Raw genomic sequence first — 27,082 nt, 5'->3', positions numbered from 1 at the left:
ATGAGAAAACCGAGACAGCGATCAAGCACATACGCCCCACCGAGTGAGGGCGAGTGAGGAAGAAAGATTTGCACAGAGGCGGTGGCGCAAAACAAACAGCAAAAAAAGAAAAGAGGCTTCGATCACGAGGGCCGGAGGAAGCGAGCCCGGAAACGACTGCGCGGCCCTTCCCCCCCTCCCCTTACTTCTCCCTGCCCCTAGTCAGCTCAAATGGGGAAGAAAAGGAGATAGATGCAATAAATAGAGCGAACAAATATTCATAAACAGATCACGCGATGGAGGAGGGGGAGGGGGACACACACGCAGACTGTGAAGGATTCGGGGGAGGAGAGAGGTGGCAAGGGAAGAAGGGTTGTGAGCGCGGGCACTGGAATGAAAGAAAGAGAGAGAGCGTAATAATACTCGCTGCGGCGTTACATGCGTGTGTGTGTGCGAGGGTGCGAGATAGCTGAGTGGAGCGATGTGAGGCGACACCGCACGCTAACGGTATAATCGCAATCGATTAAAAAAAATAGAGTGATACTACGGTCGCGTCCCTGTGCGTGCACTCTTTGATGCACAAAAGGAGTGTATGTGTGCACTCCCTGCCACTCGCCCCTCTTTTGCTGTCGGCCTTTTAGGAGAAAGAGAGGGGGGAGGGAGAACGACACAGCCCCGTGCGGAAGAAACAAAGGCGCTGGCCGAGACCTCACATATGTAAATCGAAGGATAAAAAAAACAAAACAAAGACGATGTGAGCCGTAGACGCACTGAGAAGGAAAAGAACGGCAGCGTCAAGTGCGAGGGGAGGGGGATGGGTGGGGAGGAGGCGCTGCTTCGAGCAAAAGATGGCGAAAACGAGGAGTCTCTGAAGGGTTGAGCGGAGGGGAGGGCGGAGCGGAAACAGAAAAGGCAACGATGTTCACCACCAAAAAAAATACAGAAGAGATGCAGAGCGAAGCAAAAAGAGAGAGCGGGCAGCGGAGAGGGAGGCAATGAGTGCCTCAGAGAGTCTTCTGCAAAGGGGGGGAGGAGGCGATCGAGGAAGCGTCCGAGTCAGATAGAGAGAGACAGGCTCTCACCACTGGTATGAAAAGCGGACGACAGATTTATGTTCTTCGAAGCGATTGAGTTCCATATAGGGGCGCGGACAAGAGCATGCAAACAGAGAAATACCCACGGCAAAACAGAGAAAGAGGCACACACACTACAAGTGCATGGAAGAGGCGAGACGCCACGTCTTCCGCAACAACGTGCGATTTGTTGAGGAGATCAAGGCGCTTCCTCAGAAATAATAATAGTAATGATAAAAAGAGGACCAGCGCGAAAAAAAAGAAAAACAATAGTGAGACACACGTGTGTATTGCAGGTCCGATTGGGAAAAAACTAGGAATGAGAGAAGGGCCGTCAGAGAAGATTATGCAGCGACAGTGTCTTAGAGAGGGAGGCTGTAAAGCAAAGATACGTTTTTTTTCAAGGGATGTATATCTGCCGCGAGCGGTATCAGCCATAAAAGTACAGTGGTGCGCAGAAGCAACTCGAATGAGCAGGCTAGTGCGTATGCCTGTGCGCAGCGTGGCGTGGATGAGAAGGCAAGAAGCCGGTACAGCGCCGACGCTAACAGACACAGAGAGTGAGACGCAGATATGAAGGAAATGTGCTCAGCAGTTAAGCACACTCGCAAGCGCCTGCACGCACGCCAGCGATCTTTTGATGAGGCCAAAGAGTGAAAGAGAAAGGTGCGGTGGTGAAGCGGAGCAAAGAAAGGAGATGCTCGCTTTCTTGGAAATACACAGCTGAGGCGCGTCAGCGTGTAGTGCAGTCAGTGCAATGACGAAAACAAAATGAGGTGCTACAGGGCGGTGAAGAGGAGAGACAAGAGAAAGCGCGAGCTGCCTATGAAGGAGTGCAGCTCCTTGCCACTGTGCCTGTGTGCGAGTGACTGAAATGAAGGCAATGTCAGGGTGCAAGGGAACAGAGGAGGGAAAGGCACGGCCAAGCTGAAGATAGTGAAAGGCATGTAAGGCGATGACGAACGCCATGAAACGGAAACCAAAGAGCGTCTGGCATTGCGAAGCGAGTACGCGCCAAACTGGATGCGGAGTAAGCATCGCCTATGAGAGGCGGTCCTCTGTGATCTGCCCCCTCACCCCACCCCAGCCCCTTGAAGAGTGCCAGGCTCTACCACCCAGCTCTATTTCATAGACTAGAAGCTGCGCATGGTCGGTTGGCGGCTCTTTCGGGTACGTCTGCGACCTTCAAGCACACCTAGCACCACAGTGCGGCGCTACGCCACATCTCTCTCTATTTTTTATGTGTGTGCCCTCTCAGTCGCCTCTGGCGGCGTGCATCACCCCAGTTCAGGGCGTCGTGATCACAGGTCCCAGGCGGGAGTAGACGAAGCATCACATGTGAGGCTTGTGCCTCCGCCTCCCACAAAACAGCCACGGTGTCGCCGAGGACACAGGGCCATGATGTCGATGGGGCAGAGAGTCTGCAAACATACAGAAACAAAGGAAAAACACCCAACAGCGAAGACGACAATTTGCGCCGAAGAGCCGATGACCCACCTTTCTTTGGCGATGAGGTGTCTATGAAGATCGAGTGGACTGAAAGGGAGGCGGAGAAGAGGCGGCGAGGGCACGCCGCTACGCCAGTCGCTGCAGGCGCGCCTGCGGGGAGGCATCTCGAGAAAAAAAACGAAGGGAACAGGCATACGCGTTAGCATATCCCACTTTCTACGCGCCGCTGCCCGATAGCAGATGATGTGCGTGCGCACACGAGCATAGACGCACACGTGCGCCGACGCCCACGCATACATACGCAAAACGCTGCATCAGCAGTCATGGGTTGCGGGTAGTGCTAGCTGGGCTTCCCGAGTGAGTGTGCCAGTGCATGGTTGGTGTAGTGGACCTCCCAGCTCCCCCTCACCCACTCTTCCTTCCGCTAGGTGTCTAATCGGCTCTGTAGCTCTCCAAGCGCGCGCGATGACAAAAAAAAACAAAAAAGGATGCCGTCGACGGAGGAGCGAAAGGGCTAATCACGGGGACCGTAGCGGTTCGGGTCGTATGCTCCTTGCGGGGAGTTCGACTGGGCACGCGCAGAGGCCGCCATAGCGCGCTTCCGTCGCTCGATAGCAAGCCGCTCATAGTCGCGCTCCTCGCGGGACAGCCGCTCACGATACTTGAAGACGCTTACCTCCTTGTCCAGGAGCTTCTGCTCCTCTTGGCAGTAGTCGGGATCACGCTGCACATTAAGGTTGTAGAGGTCTTCCTGGAGGCGAGCCTGGCGCTGTTCCCCCTGCTGCAGCTCCCTGCGTGCGGCTACGAGTTGAGCCTCCAGATCCTGCAGCCGACGCCGCGCGTTCTTCACCTGCCTATTGTTGTCCGCCTGGGCTGCACGAATTGCCTCTTCGCGATTCTGATTTGTGATGCGCTGGTACGTGATGTTCACCAGCACTGGGAAGTACATGGCGAACTCCTGAAAGCCCTCCTCGCTCATAGTCGACGTGTCCTCACCACCGCCCTCTTCACGGGTGGCAAAGTGAGCGAAGAGGTCTTGCAAGACCTCAGCTGGAAAGGCAATACTGCCCATGCGAAAAATGTGCTCAAACGACGGCAACGTAAGCACCGCGCCATCACTCGACTGCCTACCAAAGGAAAAGAGGTACTCCACCCGCTCCGGCGTGGTGCGCTCTTTGTAATAGAAGGTCGACGACGGCGGCGGCGGTATGGGCGCCCCCGACGTACTCGTAGGCGGCGTCACTGACGCTGGGTAAGAGTCATCTTTGAGGTAGCGCTCCGAAGGCCGAATCGCAGGCGCGGAGTTAGAGGCCCCACTGCCCCTGTAGGGGCTGCCTCTAGCGCTGGGACGCACCTGGTTCGGTGAGACGCTCCGAACGTGGCCGCTGATCGGAGCAGAAGCGGCAGCGGCGCCATTTTCTCTCGGGTGCGATGACACGCGTGGTGTGTGAAAGGGCCCGGGGGCCGCCAGGTCGTAGAAGTATTCAGACACCCGCGGCGGTGGCAGCTCTCGCTGGGTGGAGATGTCTGCCTTGGTGCTGTTCTTGCGAAACACATAGAGCTGGTCGTACGTTTGAAGCACGTCGATGGAGGTGACATCCGCCCAGCTCTGCGAGTCGTCGTCGTAGCGTTGCAGGCGGGTGATCGTGAACGGCTCGCACGCCCGTGTGTCCGTGTAGCCCATCGAACATTTGATGGCCTCCTCCTCTTGACGGAATAGGAGCTCCAGGAACGTGCGCAGTATATCCACTGAGGCTGGTGGCTGCTCAAAGGGGAGCTCGATGTTCACTTTCTCCCCCCGTATATCCGTGCAGGCCATCAACATGAAGGACATGGTGACAGTGGGGGGGGCAGGGATGCGGAGAAGAGAGGTAGAGTCACGGACACTCGTGATGGGTGCTGGAGGAGACCGTTTTATGTAGTGCTGCGCTGGGCTGTCTGTGGGCGAAGGGGCACGGTCGCTAGTGCACAGGTTCACTTGTGAAGATGGTCGTGGGGCAAGGCGGTGAGCGACGCAGCACCTGAGTTTGCGTGCAGGTGAACGAACAGGCAGTTGGCAGCAACAGAACCAACATAAAAAGGATGTTCACAAATCAGGGAGGCAGTGCCGACACAGGTACGCGCCATTCGAACAAGAGGGCACCACATATACATGTATATGAGCAGAAAGGAGGGGAGAGTAGGGAGAGCAAGGTAATAGATGAGCGAAGAGCTCATCATGTGGAGTGGCGATTGGTCTCTGTTGGTGTGCGTGCCTCATAGTTTGAGGAGCGGGGCCGATGCGACCTCATCGCGTCCGAGTACGGCCGACCTCCCCCCCTAGTGAGGCTGTCGTCGCCGTGTACCTGCCCTCCTTTCTGCCTCTGAGATCGAGAGAGACTGGGTTGATAGACATGATCAGGGGCCCACCAAGGGCACGCCCCCCTCTCGCGCCACATCCTCGAATTCTGCGTCGCTGCATCTGCTGTTTTCCTTTGCTGCTTAGAATGTGTCAGAGTCTGCTCCGACCACCTCTCACGCACCACTTTTTTTCGCAACCTCTGTTTAGCGTAGACTTACGTGTGTTTGTGTGTGTGTGCAAGCGAGGGAGGGGGAGGGGGCGCACGGACTTTACAAGTTCAGTAAAGATCACCGAGAGAGAGCCGAGGCAGGGTGACAAGGTGTCCGGGCCTTCATACATGCGCTGCGAGTAGTCAAGGTGAAAGAGAGAAAGAGAAAGAAGGGGGGGAGTAGAGACCCAGCCGCAGATCGGTGGGAATAGCACAGGGCGAAGGCCATCAAGCGCAAGGCGGTGAGCTGAAGCCTCGGAAGGAAGACGGAGCCACAACGGCAAAGAGAACATGTGACCTTCACAGTCGCACAGACGGTCCATCCATGGGAAGTTGGTGGCGGGCGAAAAAAAGGGGAGCGAGGGCGGTGTGTGCGTGCGTGTGTGTGTATGTGGAAGGGGAGGGGTAGAGCGCTGTGAAACCGACAACGAACAGCAACATCGCGAAAAAGAGGAAACAGAACCGAAAAGAATACAGAAAAGAAGGCGAAACGTTGCACCTCCCCCTCCCCTTCAGCGTCTTGGCGGCTGCGCGCCTCGCCTCTGGGCCACTTCCTCTTCTTTGGTCCCAACGGCCCACTCAGCCCGCCCCTTTATGCACCCCTACAGCCGCAAACTTGCCCCGCATGGGTGGTCGCTTCCTCCCTGGGTATCGCTGCGCACATGATCGCATTCCATCGAAGAGCCAAAGGAAAAAAAATGTGTTGCCCCACCCCCATTCCTCTCCATACGCGGAGGCCAGCCTTACCTACAGCGCAGACGACCACACATCCTTGAGGTAGCGCGCTTCCTTTTCCATCCTTCCAATGTAGTCAATAGCGGCCCCGCGTGACATCTTGCCCTCCACCTCCACGATGCGCTTGAGCTCGGCCTCCACGTCCTTCGCCATGCGCTTCGCATCACCGCAGATGTAAACGTTGGCGCCAGAGGCGAGCATTTCCCATACCTCCGCACCTCGCTCCCTCATCCGGTGCTGCACGTACACCCTATGGTCCTGATCACGGCTGTACGCAACGTCTAGGATGGATAGGACCCCTTCGTGAAGGGCCTCTGTGCAGTAGTCCTCGAAGATGTGATCCTCCGAATGCCGGCGGCAGCCAAAGAAGAGGATGGACTTGCCCAGCTCCGTACCCTTCTTCTTCCAGACCCGACGGCGCGCAATGAAACCGATGTAGGGCGCCACGCCGGTGCCTGCGCCAATCATCACCACCGGCCGCTCCTTATGCCGCATCGGGAGATGAAAGGTGGACTTGCGCACAAATACGGGCACCTTGTCGCCCACCTGCATCCTCGCCAGCATGCTCGTGCACAGGCCACCATCGACGATGCCGACCGTTGTCCCCACGGAGGTCGGGGTGGCCAAGGGGTCGGAGGCGATGGAGTAGTAACGGGGCGCGATGCGCGGCATAAGCTCGAGGAAGAAGGAGAGAGGCACCTTGGCAGAGTTGAACTTCCGCAGGAATCCTAGCATGGTACGCAGCTTCCCAGAAAGCTTAGAGAACGCTTTTTGGGCGCCCGGGTTCACCCGAAGAATGCGCAGCAGCTCCTCCTTCTCTGCGGGGTCGGTGCAACAGTGGGCAAAGGCACGCAGCGTCGACTTCTTCGGGGGTCCAGCAAGATCGATGTACCACTTGAACGCCGTGCGCGCCGACACACGCGCTGGGAGGACATTTTTCAGAGTCTTCTTGTCCTGCAAGGAGAAGACGCGACTGGCCTCCTCGTCGGAGATGCCAAGAGTGCGCAGGTATTCTGTGACAAGCTCATCTCCGTTGCACGGCAGGATGCCAAGGTGATCGCCGGCTTGGTAGGAGATGATCGTGTCGCCGATGCTGAAGTCGATGGCGCGGGTGCTGTACCCCTCCGCCTTGCGCAGCAGCTCCTCGTTGCGAATGACGGGCACCCACACTGGCAGGCGCTGCGTCGGCTCCAGAACGGACGTCGTCTTGGGGAACGCGAGCGGCTCCTCGGCCTCCTCCCAGTATTTCAGTCGGCACTGTGGCTCCACCGGCTCCTCCGAGTTCTGCTTAATAGTGATATTCAGCGCGCGCCCCACCGCGGGCCAGAGATCCCTACACCACTCATCGAATTGCTCCTCCAGCTGCCCGTTGCCGGAGTCGCCGCAGCCAAGACCAAAAATGCGTTGCGCCCCGAGCTCTTCAAAACGGCGGTCCATTACGATGCCCTCCTCGCAGAAGTACTTGTATTGACGATCACCAAGGCCGAACACGGCGTATCTGACGTTCGCCAGCTCCTCCCCGGGAGAGCGACATTCGTCCATCATCCAGTCATGGAAGTTCTTCATGGTGTCCGTCGGTTCGCCCTCGCCGTAAGTTGCACAGATTAGAATGACAAGACGCTCGTACTCGACGTTGCTGGCCTCGTAGCAGTCAACATCGCACACCCTGATGGGCACACCAAGCTTCGCCCCCTCGCGGGTCAGGGTCTTGGCAAACATCTCAGCCGTGCCTGTCTGCGACCCATAGAGGACGGTTACCTCCTTCTGATCCGTGGCGGCTGCGCCACTGCCGCTGATGGGATTCGCAGGCGTGGGAGACACTGCGCCAGACTCCCAGTGATTAGGATTGGCGGCCAAGGATGCGCCGACATAGCCTCTGGAGGCCTGCCGGCTAAGCTGGAAGTAAAGATAGCCTGCCAGGGTGATCAGTACCGTGGCAAAAATGTAGAAGAACGACATGGCGGCGCTCAAAGGGCGAAGGGACGGCGGCGGCAATAAGAGAGCCAACGAAAAGGCGAGCGACGAGGACGCTCTCTCTCTCACACACTCTTTCTGTCTCCGCCACTTTCCCGCTCACAGGTCCAATGCAGAGAGCTGCCGCCTTCTTGCGCCGCTTGTGTGGTTGTGACCAGTTGCTGAAACAAACAGACCGACAGAAACACCGCAATGTGTGAATATATATATATGTATATATATGAATATATGTATACTGCTGGGAACTGTTCTTTGATTCCTTCTTTTTGTTGCCCTTTTCGTAGGCTTTGCGTAGACGCACCCCTCAGTTGGCGAGGGAGTGGGTGAAGAGACGCTTCACCACCACCACCAAAAGAAAAACAGCAGAAAAAGGTGCGGAAATCAGAGGAGACTATCCGAGCGTGCAGGTGGGCGCGCGAGAGAGGCATGCGCACGCGCACACAGAGAGGGGCTAGAAGGTACGCGAAAGCAAGCGCGTACGCCAGCGCACACCTCCCTTTCTACTCCCCTTTGGCAGTGAATGCGTACGTTTTCTTTTGTCTTTGCTGGTGATGCGTTGCCGCTGAGGTGCAGCGATTCTTTCTCTCTTCCTTTTGCCTCTCTACTGGATAGCCCGTTCAGCCTTCGCTTCTCGGTACGAGTGCGCGATGCGAAAGAAGAACGAGAGAGAGATATGGGGGAGGGTGGGGGGGGCACGCGACGGTGACAGGTGCGACACAGTCACAGGGGCACGTCGATTTTCTCATTCGGAAACCTCGATATAGGAACGATGGAGTGCACTCTATGGAGTTGGAAAGGGGGGGAGCAGAGAGGCAGAGTGAAGAACAGCGCAAGGACGGACAGAGAGAGGGGGGAAGTAGGGGGGGGCGTGGGCAGCGGCAACGAGCGAAGAGCAAGAGCGACAGCGAACACGCAGGCGTGCAAGGCACACACTTGAAAACTGCGATGAAGAGCAACCTGCGACAGCCAAAGAAATATATATGACAGGATTCTCTACAGAGAAGAGAGGCAAGAGGGCGTGTCGAGAAGAGGGGAATATGATAGACGGGGGTGCTTTCAGTGTTCGCCTGTGTATGACATCAAGGATGGTGACTGCACCGAGTCCTTAAAGGGCCGCAAGGAGGACAGGGAAGGAGAAGGAGAGCGGGTGTGAGACAGGGAGCGACAGAAAGACAGCATGCACGAATTTCTCGGTCGAACAGGTGCGCACTTCACCATGTGTGTATCTATCGCGGTCGCTCCCTCGTTAGCGCCCGAGGTGAGGGCAGAGAGGTTTCACGCGAATTCCCACTCGAATTCCTCCCTGATGGTTTCCTGTGAAGCGCATGTGAGACGCGAGTGCTTCCGGCGTGTGTCTGGCAACGTTGTTCGAAAAAGGGACGCTGCGATGGCTCGCTCCCTCTCTCCCTCCCCCCGCCTACCCCTTTTCGCAAGGCCATACACATGGCACACTCGTCACAGCATAGTCCTGTGCGGTATCGTCGTCCTCGTTTTCAAAGGAGTCTTGGGTTCTATCGGTCCTTGTGCTGCGCAAGCCCACGTGTGAGAGTCATCAAGGTCGCGAGAACGAAAAAGCGGCAACGCGTACACGCGTGAAGTGTACGATAGCTGCAAGAGCGGGAAGAGGGAAATCTCTGCATAGGACCTCTCGTGAGGGCGGCACACGCGCGGCCGCCAACAAACCCTACAAGTGGTGCTGTTGCAGGGCCGCCAGAGTTGAGGCAGGCATGCGCAGTCGCGATGCAGGCATGCCCTTCGCGATTCCCTTCAAGTTCACTGCATATATCCATCCTGCACCGTCCTGCTCGCATTTCTCTGCCGCTTCCCGCGAGGTGCCACGCGCGGTGGTGATGTAGAGTGTTGTGAGGTCGGCACCACCAAAGCAGCAGCTCGTGCTCAGTGTGACTCCTGGCACCTTGATCACGCCCGTAATACCTATCGGCTCGGAGGAGATGGCACCAGCCTTGCGCCTCTGCAAGCGTACCACCTCGCCAATGCCCGCCAGGGCCACCCAGAGCGCCCCTGAATCATCCACGCACAGCCCGTCAAGAGTGGCACCCCGCTCCCGCAGATCATTGGGCAACGCCCAGTACACATCACCCGCTTCCTCGGTCCCATCCTTGTCGTTGAGACCCTCTGCAGGCCGCTCCGCCGTAGGCTTCATTCGGTACGGGTATGCGCGAATGACAGCGGCAGTCGTGTCTACGTGGTACAAGACCTTCCCGTTTGGCGACCACCCTATCCCGTTCGGCACGGTCACGTTAGGCACTCGGATGGAGAACCCGCTACGTGCAGCGACCGGCGAGGAAAAAGACGATGCTGCTGCGGAGCCTTCGGCGACCCAGTGCAACAGGGAGCCGCACCCGAGGTCGCGCACCGGGAAGCGTTCTGTGCGCTGCATCATGCCACCGCACCAAAGAGAGCCGTCGGGGCCCACCTTGCCGTCGTTGAAGCGGTACACACGCCCGCTCTGCAGCTGAAAAAGTGACTGCGGGAAGCGGGCTATTTGGTGGTGTGGCACCAACCCTGAGACGTCCAGCTGTGAGGGCCGGTAGGCCCTCCCCGAGGTGCGCCATGGCAGATGTGTGGAATAGTAGGTGTAGAAGAGGCCCCTCTGTGAGCCCCACAGGGCATGGTACGGAGCGGCGCCGCATTTCTCCGACTCGCTCGTGCCAGAGGCATCTGCCGCAGTGGCGTGCACGATGAACCCGGGGCAGTGCCCAGGAAGCGGCAGCATAGCGGCGCGATCGAATTCGAAGATGCTGCTTATCGTCGGCTGGCCAACGAACAGGGCCTCCCCGAGGATGTCTATCCACCAGAGTGCTTGGTGCTCCTCGTCCCACGTAGGGGACTCTCCTAACTGGCACGGTCGGATGCCGGGCGGGGTGCTGACCCGGCGAGCGGTCAGTTGAAACAGAGCGGCCATCCGACACCGACGCGAAGGGCTGATACGATATCACGGCCCCTCACAGCGACGTCAGCGGGGGTGCAGGTGCACCGAAACGGGACGAAAAAAAGCGAAAAGTTCAAGTACAATGGAAAGCAGCGCACTACAAGCAGAAACGTTGGACAGACAGATAGAGGAAACGGCCGGCAGTGGTGGAAAAGGAGTCGGGGAGGATCAAAAGACGCGCCTGCCAGCCGGAATGAGTCTTGGGCACTGTGCGTGGCGAGACAACGCCGTCGAGCAGGAGCGATCCTCACACTAGTGGGCCTTGCGGGAAAGAAATAGCTGGCGAGGAAAAGGATAAGGAAAAGAAGGCCGGGGGAGGGAATAGGGCCGAGAAGGGCAGTATGTACAGCGGCAAGCCGTGTTAATCGTGGGCGTATGGTGCGAAGGGGATGCTGTGAGAGAGCGACTACGCTACCACGTGAAGAGCTGCGCGAGGGATCCCCGTAATCACCACACAGGTTGCACCGCGGCTTTGCACCAAAGGCGCAGTAGCGTATGAGGTGCGCGTCATACTGCGCTCTCGAGCTAGCGAGCTCAAAGGCCTCTACCGCTAACCCAAAAACAAAATGAGGTGACGCGAGCCACGAGAAGCGCCAGTGTGACGAAAGGAGGAGTGGCAACATTGGCAAAGGAAAAAGGATAGGCGGGGCCCTCCGCTGCAACACACACACACACACAAGGAAGCAAAGGAAGGCAACGACAATAAAGTAGAGTGGCAGCCTCTGCCCTAACTTCTGTGCCCTAGGAGAAGAGCTGCTCTGCCCTCTTCCCTGAACGCACAAAATGCACCGCTTCCTTCTCCGCCTCCTCCACCCCCCCACGCACACGCACACCTGTGGCACGCCACGGATGATAAACGACCCATTTATCATGAGGGTCACCTCTCCCCCACCCCCAGGAAAAAGGTGCCATACAGATGCCACACGCGACAATCCCATGGAGCCATCCCGCAACGCGTTGCCGTTGTCAGGCAACTGTTCCACCACCGCAGCTCCGCGGAGAACTTACGCACCATGAAACGAATGCGCGCCAATTACTGTAGGGTGACGTCGAAGAGCAGCGAGGGCTGCCAATGGGTCTCTTGTTCTCCACGGAGAGGTTGGTGCGGAGGCGTGCATGCACTCGCCATTCGGGCTCCTAGTGGCGGAGTCGCCTCTTCTTCTGCGGCGCCCCATCGCTACTACTGCGGCTGCTGGACGAGGAAGAGGACAAGCTCTCCTCCGAGTCAGAGTCTTCGTCATCGTTCTCCTCACTCTCGCTCTCGTCCTCCTCCGAGGACGACGGCGACGGAATAACATGTGCACTCTTTGCCCGCTTCCGGTTAACAGGAGGACCGCCGGTGCGACGGATCGCGCAGTACTTACTGGGCTCATCGAGGGAATACTGGATCATCGCCCCGTCCAGAGCCTTTTCCGCGAAGCACACCCCGTAGGTGTAGCCCTTCGCACCCGGCTTGCCAAACATGGCGCAGTCGGGGATCTTGACTGTGGTGATCGAGGCGTCTTGATACGCGTTCTCTAGGAGCTGCGCCACAGCGAGGTTGTACTTGCCCCACGACATCGAATCACTGTCCTCACCCTGCGCGCGCTTCTTCCACTCCCATAATCCTATCTTGTGGGGCGCGGGGTCGGCAGGGATACGTGGCGGACTCGATCGAGCTTCCTTTGCCTGCGCTGCTAATGCCTTGGCTGCCGCTCCTTGCTGCTGCTCTTGTTGAAGAGCCACATCCAGCAAGCCACGCCACCCCGGCTTTTCACTTCCATCTGCCGCCGCTGCACCTTCGCTGGACCCGGCGGCGCCTCTCAAGCACCCCCCGGCTCTCCTCTCACTGTCGCTGAGCTCCTCGTCATCGTCGTCGCCTGCGCCTAGTACCTTGGCCGACGGCACAGCCAGCATCTCCGCGGCCGTCTTTGTCGTCGCCGCTGCCGTGGAATCCTCGCGTTTCACGGCGGTCGCCTCAAACCGGACCGTCAGCGTTGGCAAGCCGATCTCCTCGGGGAAATGAACTGTCGCCGCGCTGATTGAATGGCGATCAGGCGCCTGGGTGACCGTCAACGGATCAGAAAAAGGAACGTTGACACTAAAGATACCGTCAACGCTCTGATACGCGGTGGCCTCCTCCACGGCAGACGTCGCAGTAAACCGAACCTGCGCGTGTTGCCACGGAGGCAGAGCGCCCTCTCCTGACTGAGCCGCGGTATCGCCACGTAAGGGGGGAACAGGTGTACATTCCGCACCCAGAAAGGAAGGGTTCTTTCCCCTCTGGATCATGCAGAGGTAAGGCGGGTGCCAAATTAGCTCTAGTTGTTCCCGTGATGCATACTTATGCGACAGAAGCTGCGCAGGGGGCAGCTGCCGCCCGCGTCCCATAACGTAAGCGTGGTCGGCCTTGTCCACTGACACAACAAGGCGATCGGAGCGCACAATCACCCACTTGCCCACTGGCGCACTGGCGGCCTCGCTCATCTTTTAAGAGATATGCTCGAATAGTACGAACGCCTTGACAAAGAAACAATGTCCAGCAAGGGGACGGGGATGAAGGGGGCGGGCGTGAATGCCCTCGCGTGTGTGTGCCTCGGGATACGCAAGGACGCGAAGGTCTGGGATGAAGGTCTCGCGTGGTGGTAGAGCGAAGGAAGAGCGAAGGAGGAAGTTGGCGTCTTGGAGGGAGGAAGAGAGAGCCAGAGGAGCCACCGCAGGGCAGTGGGCGGACAGAGAAAGAGGGAAGGCCACCACTTGACATCAAAGAATAGCACCGCCGCACTCCCCCATGCAACCCAACCACCAAATTTACAGCATTGTGCATACCAGTGCGACGGCGTCGTGGCACCTCCCAAGTGCACTGCCCCGTAGCAGGCTATGTGTGGATCTCACCTGTTCTCCCTCTCCCCCTACAAACACACACACACACACACACACAGAGGCAACCACAGATGAAAACGAGAAGACACCAAGCACACCGGAAAAGGGAGCGCGACACGCTTACGGCGTGGGGTGTGTGGATGTGACGAAGAGAAAGCGGCGCAGCCCTCTTCCCCTGACCTTTTGCATAAACCGTGCGGGCAACGCGCCTGCAACCGAAGGCGTCGCCGATCACGAGAAGCGGCAAAGCGTCTCGGCGAAAGGCGCTCGCCACCGCGACCATTTCCTATTCGCTTGTGTCCTGCCGTTTGAATTTCGTGCATATCTCGCACAAGAGTGGCAGTTATTTCAGAGCGTAGGCAGCACCCTTTGGATGCGGCAGAGAGGTTATCATTGAGACAGCGATGCACCGCCCGAGCCCTCCCCTCGTGAAGTATCATCCATCGTAGCGAAGACCACCGATCTCTTCGCCAGTGACAAACATGTCTGCAAGGTCGGCTGCGCTAAAGTCGTCGAGGTTGTCATCCACACCCAAGAACGCGGAGACATCGCCCCTGACGAGGTTGTCTCGTAGTGAGCCAGCTGTAAGAGGAAGGCTCCCTCGAGCTCCACAAGGGACGGAGGCGGGACGCACCGGAACAGCCGCGCCGCTACCACGCACTACGGATAAACCCGACGACACCTTGGCTAAGGACAAGGGTGCAGACATCAGCGCAGGGCGAGAAGGCTGTGTGGCCCGAGGGACTCGGCTTCGGACAGTCCTTGCCTCTTTGTAAAGATCTGCCAAGGGCAAGTCATCAGCACCGGAGAGCACCGAGGGAGGGTCGCTGCTATCGCCGGTGCGGTACCCGATGGCGGCTGGCGTAAGAGCGCGAGAAGCCGCTACGCCTGGCGCGGCCTCTTTCACTTCCACGGCATCGCACCCCCGCTGCTGCTGCTGGGAAGCGAAAACCTCTACCGGGTACACCCATCCGTCCTGCTCCACAACATGCATTCCATGATACCTGCGAAGACGCGCAGGCGCGGAGAGTGTGGAAGTGGCAGCCTGCTCCTTCTTTGATTGCTTCCGCTTCGGCGAAGTGCTCGATTTTGATGATGGTAGGTGACCAGGCGACGCCGTGAAGGACGACGCCGAAGACCACCCGCTGCTCGCATCGCTAAAGTACGACGTGGCAGGCCACCGCAGTGGCGCGCCAGTCTCGACTCTATCGGCGCTATGCGGCCTACCGTCGCAGTTGCTATCTGCCTCCGCGAGTGATACCGTCGATGAAAGACGACTGGAGGCCTCAGAGTCGTTGGTCTCCTGGCTGCTCGAGTCGCTGTCTGTAACCTCGATGACGTCCTCCGTGGCGGCGCTACTAGCAAAAAGATGTTCTCGCCGAGGCTGAGCGTGATGCGACAAGGATGGGGAAGCCCTCGCCGAGGGCTGCGTGCCAGGACCTATCCCCGAGAGACGGCCATCCGTGTTGATGGCCACCACGCCAGTGTCTTCCTCTGTCAGCAGGCCGAGCTCCTCGACCAAGGCCCGCCACTCCTCCGGCAACTGTGACGCATCAAGCCCCGCCGCGTCGACCGGCTCGTCGCGGAGCCTGCGGTATGGACAAGTCGGCTTTCGCGTCGCTGAGTGCGACAGAATTCGCTGTGCCGCGGAGCGCGCGCGCGCGGACGCCTTGTGCGAGCGTGGCGCACTAGCGCGCACTGCTGCCGCTGAAGGCGGGATACCAGAATCTACCGTTCCGCCCGCGTGTGAAGCGGTGGAGGCGCGCGTCGGTGCTTCGGCTTGCTGCGGCTGCAACAGGCCACGCTGCCGTGCCGCTTCCTTTACTTTCTCCCACATGCGATGGGCGCTGGAGCCTTTGTAGGTGCGGCCGTCGTAGACAAAGCAGCGACGCCCACGTGCGGTAAACCAGCGGTAGTCGCACAACTGGCCGTCACTGCGCAGTGTGACCGTAGTCGGCGACCGCGAGCTGCCGCCTTTTTTGCTACCTCGGCTGCGACCTCGCCTACTGACGCTGCTGGTTCTATTACGACGGCCTGCGCGTGCCCGTGTCGAGGGCGTGTGGGATGCGAGCGTGGCAGCGGCCCGCGCTGGCAAGCCACGCTGCCGTGAATGCCCATGCGACGGCATCACCTCTGTCGTCGAGCCTCCGTAACAGATGTCGCCCTCGCTGCGCGCGCCGGGACTAGTGGCGATGCCGTGAGCAGATGACCCCGCGGATACTAGACAGCCACCCTGGAGCGAGGCCAACCGCAGGCCGGATTCGACGAAGGGGATCCCTTGTCGCCGAAGCTCGCTGATTCGGATGATGCCTTCTCCGTAGGCCGGTGAGGTGCCACCGGTGCCGGTGGTGGTGTTCGTCATCGAGGCCGGTCCTTTCGATGCGAGATGGGGAGAAAAAGGGGGGCCTCTGCTACTTTGTGCTGGCCCCGAGGGGCTGCCGCCAGTGTGCCAATGACTTGAAACGTCTCTCATGCCGCCACTACCATCGTCGGAGCGCGGGGGGGCTTTTGATACTAGCGATGGTGCCACTCTCATAAGGAGGCGGCGACCACTCAAAAGACCTTGACCGACAGTGATGCCCACCACACTACCACCTTCCCGATGTTGAGCTGACGATGAGGTCGCCTGAACTGAGCTAGTCGACAGCGATGCAACGGTCGGCGAAGTAGACGCGGCCCGGCTCACATCCTCAACGCCGCGAAGCACGCTTGACGCGCTTGGGTGTCCTGAAGCAAGCGGCATATGATACTGCATGCGTGAGAATACGTTGCACACGGAGCCGAAAGCACCAACACCCAAGAGATGGGGAGGGGGAGGGGCAAGGGGGCGGCAGATGAAGTGATGCGTCGGCTAGGGAAAGAGAGCCGTGCACACCTGCAGTGAACGCCCACCAAGATACGCGCGAAGGAGAATGAGAGGCAACAAAGCAGTTCGCAGCCATTTTCAAGGGAGGCTTACGACATAGTACGAGAATGACTGTGGAGCGTCTGTGTGTGTATGTGAGCGTGGGTATGGAGGGTAGGGGGATGAGATGCGCACTGCGTACTCGGGGCGAGCGCGGATGGGTATCAGGTCCGCCTTCCTACGCGTTTGTGCTCGTCGTTCCTCGGACGAGAGAGGAAAGAAATGAGTAGAATGATAGAAGAAGGCCGCATTCCTCCTCCACATAAAAAAGGGAGGTCAGAGTATAGAGAGCACACAGTGAAGATACGAACATACGTCAGAAAGCATTGACCTGCGACGGAGTGCGAAGGAAGTTGTGGGGCAGCTGCTGGCGCGGAAGGTGGCGCAGAGCTCTCTCTTGGTGAGGCGGACGCACACGGTGGAGAGCAGTGCCTCGACGTGCGGCGCCTCTACACCCCCCCTCTCTCCACCCGAAGCTCAGTGTGTGTGTGTGTGGGGGGGTAGAAGAGAACACAAAGGTAGCTCGCACAGTTCGACGGTGTTCTCGAGCTGTTGCCCTCTGGCTGCTGCTTCTGCCGTAACCCAGTGCACTCGACTCACCAGCAAAACTATCGCTACGCCCACCGTTCATTCCTACCCTCTCCCCCTTTTTCTCCCTCTACCTGAGAAGCGCATGCGCATGTGTAAGTGCGTGTTTGTTTGGGTGCGAGTTCTGTTGTTAAGCCTTCTCATATGCTTTTCTGTGCGCAAGCCTTCTGCGCATGTTGGTGTCGTGCGATCCCCTTCATCAGGACTGTCACAACACCTCAACGGAAGAAGAGCGCGTGTGCGTCGGGATGGGTGGGGGGTGGAGGAGGGGGCAGAGAGGCACATCGATTTTAAGCAAAAGAGGGGTGCTGCCGATCAGCGGGTTTTGTCCGAGCGCCTTTTTTTCCTTTTCGTTGCCGTTGCGCTTTCGCCGCTCCAAGCCGCTCGCCGCCAAAGAGGTGCACCCACAACGCCACTCATAAGTACAACCCCACCAACTCATCTTCCGTCTCTTCTTCATCTTTTCCGCCTCCCCCCTCCCCCTTCTTCTTTTTCTTTCCTTGTGCTTCTCCTTAGCTCCTCGCCTCCCCCCTCGTGTGGCATTCATCGAGATGCGGTATCAAACACGGATGAAAGCACCATCAAGAGGCGGGATACCAAAGGAGGTGAGCGTACGGCGAGAGCGAGGAGAATACCAGACACGCCCACAATGCACAGCGCCCATGGGATGCAGACAGACACGCTCGAAGAAGACTGCACAGAAACAGAGAGCATCAAAAAGAAAAAAGAGAGGCACATCACACTAATAGACCGCGCAAGAGAGAGGGGGTGCCAAACGAAAAAAAAAAAGAAAACGAGAGGAGGAAACTGCACAGATGCACACACAATTCGCAGCGCAGTTGCAATGATTTCGCATCGAGACATATTCTCAAGGTCGGCGGCTGTGCTTCTCGCTCTCGCGCTTTCTCCCCGTCAATGCTGCTTCTACTGCCGTAGAGCGCCTTCAGCAACTTCCACGGGAGAGGGGGGGGTACAGTTCGCATAGATTTCGGTGTGCCACTCCTCCAAAATAGATGAAGCGTGGAGGGAGTAAGACCCACACAAACAGAGAAAGAGAGGGAGAGGGAGAGGGAGAGGGAAAAGGAAAGGAGGGAGAGTAAGGCGGGCGGCACAAAGGAAAAAAGAAAACCAAAAGCCCATCAGTTTTCTTTCCGCGTCGCGGTTGATGTTGCTGTTTATCTTTTGTCGCTGTTCGTATCCTTACGGTACCCTCATAAAAGCTGGAGAAGGACCACCACTCGTACACGTTCTCTTTCTCTTCTTGTTGCGCTGTCGTCTCTTCCCCTTATTTCTCGGGTCGCTCACCCCTCAAAATTTTGAAGGGCATCAAAGGATGCCGCCTTCTCACCCACGAAAGCGACAAAATGGAGGAGCTAGAAGCTAAGGCGCGAAAGCGCTGTGCAGAGACCTCTTTGTTTGATGCCACCTTGTCGCTCCTTCGGCTTCACCACCTAGACCCTCACAGATTGGGGGGTGGAGGGGGAGAGGAGGGAGAAGGGGGCTTGCGCGACGCGCGTGCAGGAGCTGGATAGGGTGAGGGGGCATGGCGGTGAGCGTCATGAAACACTGGCCGCGTCGCGCTTCGTCGTTCTTATTTTTTTTCACTGCGGTGCGCACGTGTACACTTATGAAAAGCCCATGTGTTCTTTATAGTCGCACTCTCGCGCTCCGTTTTATTCTTCCGTCTCCTTCGCACGTCGCATGCCTTTCCCTGTGAAAAAGAGAAAGTGGCAAGAAAAAAAGGACGTCCGAGAGGGAGAGAGAGGGAGGGGGAGAGAGCGCACGCACGAGACGGGGTTGCAGTAGCCGAACGCGCGCGACGGAAAGGGAAATAAATGAGTTGCGGCTCATGTCATTCTCTTGAGTGAGCAAGCAGACAAATACGTACAGAAACATAGTCGCCCTTGCATAACAGGGAGGGTGAAGTGAAAGAGAAGATGTGACAGTAGAAATAAACCGAGCTAAGGGGAAAAAAGGACGCGAGGCTCGACCACATCGCCTGAAGCGTTGGCTTTGAGTCTGCTTTCTTTCCACTACCCCGTTACTCGCCCTGTCATCTCCTCTCCCCCTGCCTGTGTAGTGACGGCGTGCTTCCACACTCTGTGTTTGTGCCGCACTCGGAGAAGTGGGCGTCTGGTGGTGTGGGCGCAGACTGTGTCGTGCAGCGCCCCGCCCCGTCCGTCTTTCTCTCTCTCTGGTCCGCTCTTTTTTGACGATTTTTTTTGTCGTCGCTCCCACCCCCGGCTGACTACAAGTCGTCCATTGCATCCGCCTCGGTGGAGTCGGCGCCGCCAGTGGCCTGGTACACCTTCTGGATGATGGGGTTTGTGACGCTCTGCAGCTTCTCACGTGCTGACTCGTACTCCTCACGGTCCGCATTCGGGCTCTCGTCAACGAAGTCGAGGGCCTCCTTTACGGCCTCCTCAATCGCATTCTTGTCGTCCGCGCTGAGCTTGCCGCCAAGTTTCTCTTTGTCGTTGATCTGATTTCGGAGGGAGTACGCAATGCTCTCTAGCGAGTTCTTCGCTTCGACACGCTCGCGCACCTTGCGGTCTTCATCCTCAAACTCCGCAGCTTCGCGCACCATTCGCTCGATCTCCTCCTCGCTGAGGCGGCCCTTGTCATTGGTGATGGTGATTTCCTCCCGCTTTCCGGAGGACTTGTCGCTGGCGCTCACCTGCAGGATGCTGTTTTCGTCCACGTCAAACGCAACTTCGATCTGCGGGACGCCACGTGGCGCTGGCGGAATGCCAGAGAGCTCAAACTTCCCAAGCAAGCGGTTGTCCTTCGTCATCTGGCGCTCGCCTTCGAAAACCTGAATCAGCACGCCGGGCTGGTTGTCCTGATAGGTAGAGAAGACTTGACTCTTCTTGGTCGGGATTTGCGTGTTGCGCTCAATCAGCTTCGTCATGACTCCGCCGACAGTTTCGATCCCGAGGGAGAGGGGGATCACATCAACCAGTACAACTTTACCACCTACCTCGCTCTCGCCCGTCAGCACGGCCGCCTGCACTGCAGCGCCGTACGCGACGGCCTCGTCGGGGTTGATGCCTTTGTTTGGCTCCTTGCCGCTGAAGAAGTCCTTAATGAGCTGCTGCACCTTCGGAATGCGGGTCGAGCCGCCAACGAGGACGATCTCGTCGATGTCGCTCTTCTTCAGCTTCGCATCCTCCAGCACCTTCTGCACCGGGACTAGGGTGTTCTTGAAGAGCGCCATGTTGAGCTCTTCGAACTTAGCACGCGTGATCTTCTCACTGAAGTCGTGACCCTCAACAAGGCTATCCACCTCTACGCGCGCCTCAGGGTGAGAGGACAGCTGACGCTTCGCAGCCTCGCAGGCCTTGCGCAGGCGGGCCAAGGCCTTCTGGTCCTTCGAGATATCGATGTTCTGCCTGCGCTTGAGTCCGTCCACGAAGAACTTCATCATGTTGTTATCGAAGTCTTCACCGCCAAGATGGGTATCGCCGTTCGTCGCGACCACCTCAAAGAAGCCCTCGTCAATCGTCAGCAGGGACACATCGAACGTGCCACCACCGAGATCGAAGACGAGAATGTTCTTCTCCCCCGCCTTGTTGAGCCCGTAGGCGATGGCGGCCGCCGTCGGCTCGTTAATGATGCGGACAACGTTCAGGCCGGCAATCTTACCAGCGTCTTTCGTCGCCTGGCGCTGCGCATCATTGAAGTACGCTGGGACCGTCACAACGGCATTCTTTACTTTATCGCCGATGAAGGTCTCGGAGATCTCCTTCATCTTCTGCAGCACCATCGCACTCACTTCCTCCGGCGTGAACTGCTTCTTCTGTCCCTTGACCGACACCTGGACGAGCGGCTTACCGGCCTTGTCCGCCACAATCTGGTAGGAAAGCAGCTTCTTGTCATTCTGCACGGTAGGGTCGCTGTACTTGCGACCGATGAGGCGCTTGATGGCGTAGATCGTGTTCTCAGGGTTCTGCGGCAGCTGATTCTTCGCACCATCGCCCACCAGGCGCTCCGAGTCGGTGAAGGCCACCACAGAGGGGGTGATACGATTGCCCATTTCGTTGGTGACGATGTGGACCTCGCCGTTCTGCCAAACACCGGCGACCGAGTAGGTGGTGCCAAGGTCGACGCCGATGCAAGGGGCCTCGACTTTGCCGCTGCCATCCGAGGCAGCAGCAGCCGCGAGCACCACCATGGCCGAGAGCAGGCACACGGCCGCTAGCGTTAGGCTCTTCCTTTGCATCATCTTTCCTCTTATCCTTTTGGAAGCACAGAAAAGGAGAGGAGGGGGTCGGCAGTGGGGAAGCAGAGGCAGAGGGGAAGGTGAACTCTTCACGTGCCGCTTAGCGGGAGCACAATGTAAGCGAGCAGCGCGACGGATGCACCCAGGAGAGAAGAAAACGAGCCAACGAGACAGGGAAAAAGAGAGAAAGAGAGGAAGGTGAGACGCTCAGTGAGTGGAGAGAGAAGGACGCGATTATGTGCTTCTTATCACGGACATGGAAAGCGAGGGGAGGGGTGTATGGCAGGTGGGTGGATGGGTGGTGTGTTGCCGCGTAGGGGTGTGGACGGCGGCGAAGAGGGAAGAAAAAGAGTGAGAAGAGGGAGAGATGGAGAGAGAGCGCGCGAGAGTGAGAGTGAGCGACATGGCAGCCGCGTTAGACGAACATTTTGCTCGTGCACCAACGTGCGCAGGTGGAGGAGGAGCACGAAGCGACAAGTAGGAGAGGCGAAAGTGCTTCCTAAGATGTCTTCGCGTAGCTCACACCAGAGCGAGAGCCGCCGGGAGAGCGAGAGCGAAAGAAACATTTGCCGACTCGAAGCTTCGCGGAATCGGCACCACACTAATGGTGACAGAAGCTCGATGAGACGCAAAGGTTTCCCGACAGTCCTTCTCAAAACGCTCCAGTTCATATAGCCAACTATGATGCAGAGCCGATCCTGCGCCCCATGTTTCTTCCCAAACAGACGCGGCAGCATCGTCCCCGCAGCAGGTGAAAGCGCTGGCGAACGCAGACATTTCCCAACCTTTACTCGGCCCTTCCACCAACGCCACCCCCTCTTTCCCTTTCGTCTGCAGTTCTTTCCGATAGCGATGCGCCACCATGTCCTCTTCGAATATATAAATCTGCAGGCATGCAGCGTGGATGACGAGCGCACACAAATCCCCGCGAAACATCTCCAGGCCGCTCATGCACCGTCAAAAAAGAAAGGAAACAGCAGGCGTATGGTTCAAGGAGAGATGGCCAGTACAAATGCCGAGGCTCGCATCCGATGTCAGCACAAACTTCTTGGGAAGCAACAAAACGGCGCCTCGCCAGCGCGCAAGACCCCTTGACTTCGCCATGGCTCAGCAGCGACCTGGGATGGCCTGCACGATGCGACCCCACATCTCCAGCTGGGTAGGAACTTCTTCTAAAACCGCTGCCGCAAGCCTCGCAGGGTCCTTCCCCTCAAACGCGCTGAAGGGCACGAACTGCACCAAGTCGCGGCGCGCTGGTCGGCCGCTGCGATCGACAAGAGCACCGCCATCGCCGTCTAGCTGCACCATCGAGCTGAAGTCGGCGTAGCCTATGCCAATGATCACAATCGACAACGGCGCGTCGTCCGCGGCAACAATCGCGTCGATCGTTTCCTGCATGTCCGTGATCGCGCCATCCGTCAGGATTAGCAGGATCGTGTACACGCCGCGCGCCTGCCGCGCACCGGCAGTCATCGCCCGGATCGTCGGCGCGAAGTATGTCGGCCCGCTAAACTGCAGCGCGGGTAGCAGCCTCGCGTACGTGTCCACCACGGCCTGCATCCCATCCAGGTACGCGTTCGCGGGGTTGCCGCTTAGCGGGAAAAAGTGGCTCGTGCCGTTCGTGAAGGGCGCCACCGCGCCAAACCCAAACGCGGGAAACCTTCTGTCCTTGTCGTACTCCTGTACCACGTTGCTCACCGCCAGCATGGCGCGCAGGTAGTTGTTTGGCTGGTACGGGTGGTAGAAGTGCAGCGAGCGCGGGTCGCTCGGCGGCCCGTTCGACCCGGTGAAGTCGATGGAGAAGGCGATATTGATCTCCATGCCGCCCTGCAAGTACTCCAGAAAGTCGTGGGTCTTCACGTAGTCGCACCGGTCCACCGCAATGAACCCGTACGATCTCCGCTTCCCCTTCTTCTCCGCCGTCAGCTCGAACTCCTTCCCAGCCGAGGCCAGCAGCTGCTCGCCAGCGAGCACAAAGCCCCCCATTGACTCATCTGTGCCGTAGCTCTTGTTGAAGCAGTCCACCGCAATGCACTTTGATGCAGCATCGCCGCCGCAGAGGTTGACGAGGTCCAGGGCCGGTGTGGTTGCCCATTGCGGGTTGAGCGTGTTCTTGATCACCTCTGACGTGAACGCTTGCTGCTTCTGCCCACTCGAGAGCCGGCGACTGATCACGAGATAGGGGTCCGACCCGGTGAAAATGTTCATCTTCTTCAGGCTGCGGCCGCGGAGCTGCAACCTCACTGTGCCCTTTGCCGTCCCCAATGGTGATCCCGTCACGGTGATGGTGCCCTTTGTGTTAAGTTTCAGCGTCATGCATAAGTTAGCGCTGGACATGAGTTGGCCAAGGGTAAACTCCGCTCTTCCCAAGAAGTCGTCCGCCTTGCCCTTGTCGCTGTCCCACACCTCCACGCGCAAGGTTTGCCGTGTCTCGAAGAAGTAATTCACAGGAATGCATGTTTTAAACTCCGGATTGAGATTGTTCCTGATGACCTCCGTCTTTCCAATGGCATTTTTTGTATTGCCGAGGGTCGCATCGTAGAGGACCACATACGGGTCGCTCTTGGAAAAGGTGTCCGCATCGATGAGGTTGCTGCACTTGAAGAAGAGTTGCACGGGAAAGTGCGTGGTGGACATCGCCCACGCTCAGTGAAGCGGAAATGGGAGGTCGAGGGGACTAAAAGCAAGCACACACAAGCGGGCTGTGGGGAAGGTACGGCCGCTGTTGCACATATGGAGATGCATGTGTGTGTGTGTGTGAGGGGTGGGGGGGCGTCGGGATGAGAGGAAGACGGGGAAGGCGCAAAGATTCGCGGAGGGAACCCCCGTAACCACACACGCACGAGAAGAAGAGCGAAAGGATGAAGGGGTAAAAAAGCAAACCGAAAATTCGCACCAATCCTCGCAGCCATCGGTTCCGCTCACCACCGATGGGGGATGATAAAGAGAGAGAGAGTGAGTGAGGGGCGAGGGCTGGTGAGATAAAGGGCGGAGCCATGGAAGGAGGCGCCTGCTGCATAAAATGCCTGCCACTGCCGTGCAGCAGGTCGCATCGCACGCGCATACACTGGCCGCTCAGGAGAGCGGGCGCAGAAACGTGGGTGAAACGTGACGGAGAAACATATTTTCGCATCGCCTCCGGTGACACCGCGTGCTCTCGTGGATTCGCATTTCTTTGTGGTGGTAGCAGGAAAGGGACTTTGGCACTCACAGATCCACACACGTATGCAGACAACCGCCTCTTACGGGTCCCCTGGGCGGCATACTGAGCTCTGGCCGTTTAGGGTCCGTGGTGTGCCGTTGAATCGGACCAGGCGTTTGGCTTGTTTTTCTCCTCCTGTCTCTTCTAGTAGGCGCGGGTGTCATTGGAGCTAAACGCACGTGACAGGGCTGCACGCCGGGACCCTCGCCAACCGTCGTCCCGGCCAAGCTGAAGAGCGGAGGCGGTAGCAGGTGCCGCGTAGTTGGCAGGGGGTAACCTCTGTCCATGCTACGTAGGCTACAGAGAGACACCGGTCAGCCCCCAGACCAGGCCTGTAAGAGAGACCCTGTGCCCTGCGTCTGTGCCGTGGATCTGCATCAGTTGGTTCCTACTGAAGCACACGCCAAAATGGCCTGGAAACTCTCGAGCATACGTGGGAGGGGGGAAGGGAAAGGGGAGCGGGCAGGGAGGGAGGAAGGTGCCAGACTCGATGGCGCCTGTTCTAGATCTTCCCAACCTGCTTCTAGCATCCCAGCCTCGCTAGCCGGGGCCGCCGGATGTGGTAGGTGCCGCGTCTCTTTCACGCACCCGATCAGGGGTGAATGGGTACGCTTCCTCTTCGACCCGTCGGCCTGCCGACCTCTCGACGCGTTTGTACGAATGCGGTGCATACACCACGATCGGCAGCGGAGGAGAGCGAACGAAAGAGCGAGAGGGAGAGAACCGCTGGACGCAGAGGGATTAAAAACAGGGCAATCCCACACGCTCGCACGCACAGACGAACCAGCAGAGGACGTGAGAGGAGAGGCGAGGAGGCAGGGGCCATGCACGCGCCGCCCTGTTTAGGGATCGTTGCGTTTGCCTACGCTGTTTCCCTCCGTTTCCTCTGCTGAGTCTATCTCTCGCCTGCGCTCATCAGTGCGCATACGTACGCATGTGTGTATGTGAGCCTATGTCGCCCGACGGAGAGAGCCTGCGGGCAGGCCAGCAGCCGCGACGCTGACCATCTTTTTCTTTTTTGATACTCCCTTCTCTTTGCGTACGCCTGCTGCTTTGTGTGCTCTCACGGATCCCCCTCCTGCTCAGTGTACCTGCGCAGGTTCGCTTCTCCTCCGGGGGTGACTTGCTCTCCCCACACACACACACACGCACGCAGTAGGTAAACCCGCCTGCGTTTCGGAGGTAAGTGTGGTGAAAGACGAGGAAGGGCAACACCCAAAGCTGCTTTGAAACAGCGTTCGATGTGCCATGCGAGAGTATGGCAGAGATTCGTTTTGAGGAGAGCAGGCAGGGAAGGAGAGGGAGACGAAGGGCAACGCAGCAGCGCACGGGAGCACGAAAAAAAAGGAGGAGGTTTGTGTTTGTTTGCTTCAGCTGTAGCGGAGCCAACACATTCTTGAGCTCTTAGGTAACGCTCGTCATGGTGTGGGGAAGAAAAGCTGAGCGAGGGAAGGTGAGAGGGGGCTGGCGTAAGGGTGAGCCAAAGAGAAGATGCATAGAGGAAGGGGGTAGGAGGGGATAGTATGTTGACTAGTGCAAAAAAAAAGAAGAATGAACTCCGCCTATCGTGAGGTGGGGAGGCGCTGCGTTCGCTGCTGCGTCTGCCTCCAGCACTCCCATTCCGGTGATGCAGTGGAAAGCGGACGCGGACATCAAAAGAAGGAAAGAGTGGAAAGCGTGGCGAGACAGACTTTGGCCAGCCTCTGTGCGCCACTCTTCCGACCCCCCTTCTCCTGAGCCCTTCGCTACGGATACGCTGCCAACTGTAGCGCTGCCCTCGCCATACAGAGGTCGTCACTCCTTTTTTTCACCTTTTTCAACGTAGCCAAGGAAAGAGCACATCGAGCGGAAGATGGCGTCCGCGTGGGAGGTGAGCGCCAGACACATTTTTTTGTTTGGGGTCTTTTTCCCCTTCACTGTTCTACGACTATTTGCCTCCTCGGTGCTTTTTCAGGCTTCACATGTTCAATCGTTGCTCGTAGGGACGCAGGCTTTCGTCCGCTCGTGACGGAGGTTGGCGGTAGTGGCTGGTGGCGTTGGCGGGGGGAGGGGGAGGATAGCAACGAGTGAAAGTGCTACATGTAAAGATCCGGTGCGCTGGTGAGCCACCGCTGAATAAAAAAGCATCAGGCACAGCAGCGCTCGCACGCAGAAAGGCAGTGAAATAGGAACGCGGCGGCAGCGGGGGTAAAAAGCAAAGACACAGCGATGGGCGATGAAGGGCGGCGAAAAAGAGGATATCGGGAAAAGCTGGCACAGAGAGAGAGAGTCAGCCGAGCTGATGCCCATGTCTCTGCACATCCATGCCGTGGGCTTTCCAGAGAGCGCGCACCTGTCTTCTTCTACCCCTCTGAAGCTCACAAGTGAAACAAAAGATAAGCCGTTTTGTACATGATCAGTGCGCGTAGTCGCAGCACCGCAGGGGTGTTCTTGCGCACCTGGCCACCCGCCGGTACGCGTAGGCGTTCATCCATCTTGGCGGCGCATGATTCTGGCGCAGGCGCGTTGGGAAAGAGACAGGAATGTGGGTGGGTGGTGGAGAGGGAGGACGGATGTGAGAACCATGAGGCGGCGACGATATGACGCACTAT

The 27,082-nt window shown here is 58.1% G+C and overlaps 7 protein-coding genes across 7 annotated transcripts; all 7 read right to left on the bottom strand.

Annotated features, from left to right (window-relative positions):
- Window positions 1–3,015: 3,015 nt before the first annotated feature.
- LSCM1_03147 (uncharacterized protein) lies at window positions 3,016–4,335 on the bottom strand (the record flags this gene model as incomplete). Its single annotated transcript, XM_067320699.1, has 1 exon — window positions 3,016–4,335. The coding sequence occupies one exon, from the start codon at window positions 4,333–4,335 to the stop codon at window positions 3,016–3,018; it is 1,320 nt and encodes a 439-aa protein (XP_067177309.1).
- A 1,462-nt stretch (window positions 4,336–5,797) lies between these two features.
- Window positions 5,798–7,744, bottom strand: LSCM1_03146 (uncharacterized protein; the record flags this gene model as incomplete). The annotated part of the gene is made up of 1 exon (XM_067320698.1): window positions 5,798–7,744. The coding sequence occupies one exon, from the start codon at window positions 7,742–7,744 to the stop codon at window positions 5,798–5,800; it is 1,947 nt and encodes a 648-aa protein (XP_067177308.1).
- A 1,699-nt stretch (window positions 7,745–9,443) lies between these two features.
- On the bottom strand, window positions 9,444–10,685 carry LSCM1_03145 (uncharacterized protein; the record flags this gene model as incomplete). The annotated part of the gene is made up of 1 exon (XM_067320697.1): window positions 9,444–10,685. The coding sequence occupies one exon, from the start codon at window positions 10,683–10,685 to the stop codon at window positions 9,444–9,446; it is 1,242 nt and encodes a 413-aa protein (XP_067177307.1).
- Window positions 10,686–11,849: 1,164 nt separating this feature from the next.
- Window positions 11,850–13,178, bottom strand: LSCM1_03144 (uncharacterized protein; the record flags this gene model as incomplete). Its single annotated transcript, XM_067320696.1, has 1 exon — window positions 11,850–13,178. One exon carries the CDS (start codon window positions 13,176–13,178, stop codon window positions 11,850–11,852), a length of 1,329 nt encoding a protein of 442 aa, XP_067177306.1.
- Window positions 13,179–14,010: 832 nt separating this feature from the next.
- On the bottom strand, window positions 14,011–16,329 carry LSCM1_03143 (uncharacterized protein; the record flags this gene model as incomplete). The annotated part of the gene is made up of 1 exon (XM_067320695.1): window positions 14,011–16,329. The coding sequence occupies one exon, from the start codon at window positions 16,327–16,329 to the stop codon at window positions 14,011–14,013; it is 2,319 nt and encodes a 772-aa protein (XP_067177305.1).
- A 2,986-nt stretch (window positions 16,330–19,315) lies between these two features.
- Window positions 19,316–19,654, bottom strand: LSCM1_03142 (uncharacterized protein; the record flags this gene model as incomplete). The annotated part of the gene is made up of 1 exon (XM_067320694.1): window positions 19,316–19,654. The coding sequence occupies one exon, from the start codon at window positions 19,652–19,654 to the stop codon at window positions 19,316–19,318; it is 339 nt and encodes a 112-aa protein (XP_067177304.1).
- Window positions 19,655–22,396: 2,742 nt separating this feature from the next.
- Window positions 22,397–23,926, bottom strand: LSCM1_03141 (uncharacterized protein; the record flags this gene model as incomplete). Its single annotated transcript, XM_067320693.1, has 1 exon — window positions 22,397–23,926. The coding sequence occupies one exon, from the start codon at window positions 23,924–23,926 to the stop codon at window positions 22,397–22,399; it is 1,530 nt and encodes a 509-aa protein (XP_067177303.1).
- Between the last annotated feature and the right edge of the window lie 3,156 nt (window positions 23,927–27,082).

The sequence above is a fragment of the Leishmania martiniquensis genome, chromosome 28, assembly GCF_017916325.1.
Source record: "Leishmania martiniquensis isolate LSCM1 chromosome 28, whole genome shotgun sequence".
Classification (NCBI taxonomy): Eukaryota; Euglenozoa; class Kinetoplastea; order Trypanosomatida; family Trypanosomatidae; genus Leishmania; species Leishmania martiniquensis.
The sequence above is the reverse complement of the archived record's forward strand: the minus strand, read 5'-3'. Positions and strand labels throughout refer to the sequence as shown.